The 5,175-nt window shown below is 54.6% G+C and overlaps 2 protein-coding genes across 2 annotated transcripts; one reads left to right on the top strand and one right to left on the bottom strand.

Moving 5' to 3' along the window:
• Nucleotides 1–2,468: 2,468 nt before the first annotated feature.
• Nucleotides 2,469–3,647, bottom strand: TGME49_329620 (hypothetical protein; the record flags this gene model as incomplete). Its single annotated transcript, XM_018783121.1, has 1 exon — nt 2,469–3,647. The coding sequence occupies exon 1, from the start codon at nt 2,970–2,972 to the stop codon at nt 2,469–2,471; it is 504 nt and encodes a 167-aa protein (XP_018634726.1). The 5' UTR covers nt 2,973–3,647.
• Nucleotides 2,698–4,667, top strand: TGME49_329600 (hypothetical protein). Its single transcript, XM_018783120.1, has 2 exons — nt 2,698–3,992; nt 4,277–4,667. The coding sequence occupies exons 1-2, from the start codon at nt 3,865–3,867 to the stop codon at nt 4,458–4,460; spliced, it is 312 nt and encodes a 103-aa protein (XP_018634727.1). The 5' UTR covers nt 2,698–3,864; the 3' UTR covers nt 4,461–4,667.
• Nucleotides 4,668–5,175: the final 508 nt, after the last annotated feature.

Raw genomic sequence — 5,175 nt, 5'->3', positions numbered from 1 at the left:
AGCGTGTGACGTTGGGGCGACGTGGGTCCCATATCGGATATAAGACTTGATTTCACTAGGTGTCTAGGAGACCAGTGCAATACTGAGAAACGAAACATGGTGGCTGTGTGGTCACTGAGACTGCACACGCACATATGCCCTTGCGGTGGTCTCGGTCTGAGAGGCGTATCGCGGATGTGCAGATATTGTGTTTTGTCTCGGTGCGTGTGCACTGCGTGTTGATGTCAGACATGAGAGGCGTGGCTAGAGAGGAACGAGGCGTCTGGTGCCTCTCATTAGTATCATTTTAGTGAGGGGACGTGTGGCAGGCGGTCGCAGTTGTGTCTACATGAAGTGTCTGCTGGATTGTGGTCTTCCTGCACAGGCTGTAGGTGCATCGTAGACAGTGTGTGCCGGGGCTGCGGAGACGCTGCGGAGGAGGAAATGAGTGACTCAGGATTGTCGAGCGGGTGGCGGGGGGGGGCACGTGTTGTGATGCGGTGTGGAAGTGGAGGGTTGGAGGGTGCAGGCGGTTCTTTCCCGTGCTTGATAGGAAGCAGACCCCGCAGTACTCTACGGATGAGGGAGTTGGGTGGGCGCGTGAGTACTACAGCAGCAAGAGGTGGGACAAGGCTGGCTTTTACTTTCTGGTGCTCTGGGGCTACTCACGTGCACTTGAGCGGGTCAGCGAGGGAGGCGATGGTGACGGGCGAGCGGCGGACGTGTGCAACTCGGTTGATGTTTGATTGGTTTGCCGGGCATTTGCATCAATGTAGGGACGTAACAAATGTGGTGCAATGAGTTTGGGGAAGCCTCTGCTTAGTCTTGAACAAGGCGATACCCAGATGCCATCAAGGCTCATCCGGCATCGCACGGGTGTTGTTGCACCTGGTGGTGCTCGCTTGACGCCGGCGGCTGCTCAGTAGTGTTGTGTATTTCCAGATCGAGGCGGTACGTAGTGAAAAGTATGGTGCAGAAGACAGATTGATAGACCATTGTCTCGACGGATTAGAAATGTGTATGAGAGTGGGGCCAGTGAGTCAGCCGGCATTTGCCGGCAGTGCAGATAATGGTGTATCGGCTCTGAAGGTGGCGGTGGAGGTCGGGATGTTCACTGAGCAATGCTTTTTTATGCCACAGGGCACACGCGTCTTGAGTGAGCGATCTGGTGGGAAAAAATCCGAGGCTAGGTCTGCATTGGTAGCTTTGTTGATATCGTGGTGCATGCATTCAGACGGGAAAAGTGAGCAAGAGAGGCGGCGGTTCTGGACGTCATGCTTGAGATCTGCAGCGGTTTTGCACCTAGCGTGTGGTATCAGAAGCGTCGTCGAGAAAACATCCTGGGTTGAGAAATATGTATACACTGCCTCTTCTGGCCTCTAATGGCGTTTCATCAATCACCATTGCTGTCATCGTTACGGCTCGATTGCTGTCTGAATAGCGTTCATAAAGCAATTGGTACCGTTCTCTGCTTTGACGACGTCTCGACATCTGGGCAGGTTTTCACAGTTTTCGCTCGTCATCTCCTTTAACTGCCTAACCCCCAAAATACACTCACGATCGCCGACGATTCTCGTAATTGAACGTCATTGCCGACTGGATCGTGAATGCGGCAGTAGTAGTTGCACAGCCAGCGTTGGAGATGGTCTGCGACTGGACCCTCGCCTCCATGAGAACGGGAGTTTCCGTCCGTAACATTTTGATAACGCTGAATGCGGTGGTGTCTCACTCATTTGGTGGACGCGAGTGCTGGCTCGCTACAGTTGTGCCGAGTGTTGCCTTTTGTTTGTGAGCTGCGACGCAAGTTGGCGACTTGAATTGGCACGCATGCTGCTTTCCTGGTGAAAAGGATTAGTTGCTATTGCGGGTGCCCGAATGCCTTCCCACACTCAGCGAATCCGGTGACGTGTTGTCCGGCCTCACAGGCTGTAAGGAGACACTTGACGGTTCTCGGAGTTGTGTGGTGGACAGTGCCTGTGGAGATGGGCTTAAATCAGAGTTATGCTCTACGAGAGGAGCAATGGTGGACGAAGGCCGAGGACGGCAGGAGCGGGTCCGTGCTCGTGAGGAAGGGGGAACAGTAGTGAATGGCGTGATTGGCTGTGCAGGGTGGTGTGCCGGCGTATCGCGGGACGAGGCTGTGGCACGGATACTGGAGTAATTTGTCATTGTCTTCCGTTTCACTGAGATGGGCATATTCTCTCGAGGGTCCGTGCGAGACACTGGATGCTACCGTGCGGCGGGTGGCGGTGGCGTGGATTTGGATTAGTGGTGTCAAGAGATTGCGTGGGTGTATCGATGTGAGATATCTCGCGTAGTGGTTGATTAAGAAAGGGGAGGCACGCGGCTCGAGGGAGTGGATGGGGCAGTCGGACGTGAGAAATAATGGAGTGTGTGTTCCCACGGGTTCTGACATACTTGGAGGTGTTTAGAGTGCGCCCTGTAACGCAACTTTTTCTTCTTTGTGTGCAGGCGCAGTCGGTAAGCAGTTACAAATTTGTTGGTGGCGGCATAATCTCAGGCCAGTTCGCCTGGAAGCGTTCGCAAAGTTTATGAGACTGGATCCCGGGGGGAAGAAACCGCGCGAGTGTGTTGCGAAGCACGAGCCGTAGTCGTCGGAGGCAGCTGAGACACGTGTGGCGGTAGCCCAACACTGATGTCGGACTATCGAGATATTCGACGCATGGGCGGCAGGCGTAACAGAGAACGAATTGCTGCAGCAATGTTTTATCCGCAATAGTCTCAGAAGGCACCTCGGATGCTTTCAGCTGCTGAATGTAGGCACTTGTACCACTCAGCTCAGGGAGGGTGTTCAGGCGAATCGTTGGAAATGCGAATATCCACGGTATCCCGCATCGACCGGCCACGTCGAGAACGCAGCCGTCAATCGTGTTGACCCTCTGTACACGTACCGCCAAGAGAGAGAACTGGTTGTCGCAGACCACTCGACATCGAATGCCAGTCTTGCGCACAGCCGGCGCTGACGTAGTCATCGATTGTCCTTTCGTTTCCAACTGTCACAAGCCCCTTTTGGAAGGTGCCTCATGAGCTCACTGTGTTACCACCTGTAGCATCGAGGTGGCGCTCGGTAGCAGCACAACGTATGCGGTATGGCCTTCGTGGTTGACCCACGACTGACAGCACACTACGGGTTGCCGCGCTCATTCTCAGTGTCGCACTGATTCGCTCGCGCATGGTGAATGGGTCGTCGCACATGTGCGCGCGGAGCTGCAGCAGACGGTGTGAAAACAACATGACACCGGAGCCTCATAGTGACATCGAACTGCGAGCTGTGTTCCAATATCGCAGAATGTTATGAAATCTGACCAGTCCGGTGGAATTGTGTGGTGGCTCGGTGCAGTTGCCGCGCGTGTTGCTGTTACGTGTGAGGATCGGTGCCAATGCAGTATGTGGCGTCGGGTACCTTTTTTTCAGGGGCGAATTGTTGGTGGTTGTGGTGGACGATCAGATGTTTTCCCTGACTGGACGCTTAGGGCATAGTGTGATCCGGCTTTCCAGGTTGTAGGCAGACTTTGAAGGGTGTGAGAAGGTCTGATGGCGCCGTGTGTGTGGGGAAGCGTGTAACGGGGGAACGCCTAGCAAGGCGAAAAACGGACGCAGGATGCTGCCGGACGATAACAGTCGTGGAACCGAAAGAGGGCACGAGAAGTGGAGGGAGGCAGCAGCGTGGGAGAGTGGCATCAGGAAGCTATCCTCAGTAAAAAGGAGACATAGCGAAATGTGCGATTGGCTGTGACGGACGCATCGTGGTTGTACGAGCTGAGGAGCTGTGGCACGGAGGTGGAAGAAAGCGCTCAGTCTCTTCTGCGCGTTCAATGCGACTTGCCACAATGAGGGGAGTAGCGATGTAGACATGAGTGAGGCATGGCCATCGACAGATCGGGTAGACCTTTATCAGATCTTCTGGCGTCCCACGGTTGCAGATGCGCCTGGCCTTGTTCACAGGATGGCCTGTACCACTCCTTCCTCTTTTTCGTGTGCAGGCTCTTCAGGTAGGTAGTTATGAATTTGTCGACGAAGTGAGGTTCTTGCGTTTTGCTTACAAAGCGTCCACAAAGTCCACGCGAGTGGATCCAGCGAGAAGCCGAGAGACTGCGTTACCAAGCGTGAGACGTAGCAGTTCGGAGCCGTCTACGGAGGCTGCGTCACTGACAGCATATTGAGGTCTGGATGCGTCGAGGGCAACCGGAGCTAAAGCAGAGATATAGGAGGACGAACCGTTTAACCGACGCATTGATTCAACGTCGGCGGCAAGGGCTACCGAGGCTTTCCTCAGCTGCAGGCAGTATGTCCTTGTCATACCGTTCTCAGTGACAATGCGTAAAAGAATAGCTCGTTGTGTGCAGCGGTGTTCTAGCTCGGGTCTGACCGTGTGGTGCGTCGCGACAGAACATTTCTGCTACATGTGCTGTGGCGCAGTCACTCGTTCATGCCCAGAAAACAGCCGTCAATCGTGTTGACGCTCTGTACATACACCGCCAAGAGAGAGAACTGGTTGTCGCAGACCACTCGACATCGAATGCCAGTCTTGCGCACAGCCGGCGCTGACGTAGTCATCGATTGTCCTTTCGTTTCCAACTGTCACAAGCCCCTTTTGGAAGGTGCCTCATGAGCTCACTGTGTTACCACCTGTAGCATCGAGGTGGCGCTCGGTAGCAGCACAACGTATGCGGTATGGCCTTCGTGGTTGACCCACGACTGACAGCACACTACGGGTTGCCGCGCTCATTCTCAGTGTCGCACTGATTCGCTCGCGCATGGTGAATGGGTCGTCGCACATGTGCGCGCGGAGCTGCAGCAGACGGTGTGAAAACAACATGACACCGGAGCCTCATAGTGACATCGAACTGCGAGCTGTGTTCCAATATCGCAGAACGTTATGAAATCTGACCAGTCCGGTGGAATTGTATGGTGGCTCGGTGCAGTTGCCGCGCGTGTTGCTGTTACGTGTGAGGATCGGTGCCAATGCAGTATGTGGCGTCGGGCATCTGGTTTACTGGGGATGACGACTGTTCGTCATTGGGGGTGCCCGTATATCGTCGTACACTCAGCTCGTTCGGAGAAGTGTTGTCCGGCCTCACAGGCTGTAAGGAGACACTTGGCGGTTCTCGGAGTTGTGTTGGGTGGGCAGTGCCTGTGAAGGTGGGTGTAAATCAGAGTTATGCTCCACGACAG

This window comes from Toxoplasma gondii, assembly GCF_000006565.2.
Source record: "Toxoplasma gondii ME49 unplaced genomic scaffold asmbl.1936, whole genome shotgun sequence".
Taxonomy (NCBI): Eukaryota; Apicomplexa; class Conoidasida; order Eucoccidiorida; family Sarcocystidae; genus Toxoplasma; species Toxoplasma gondii.
Note: the sequence above shows the minus strand (reverse complement) of the source record. Positions and strands in the feature narration are given on the sequence as shown.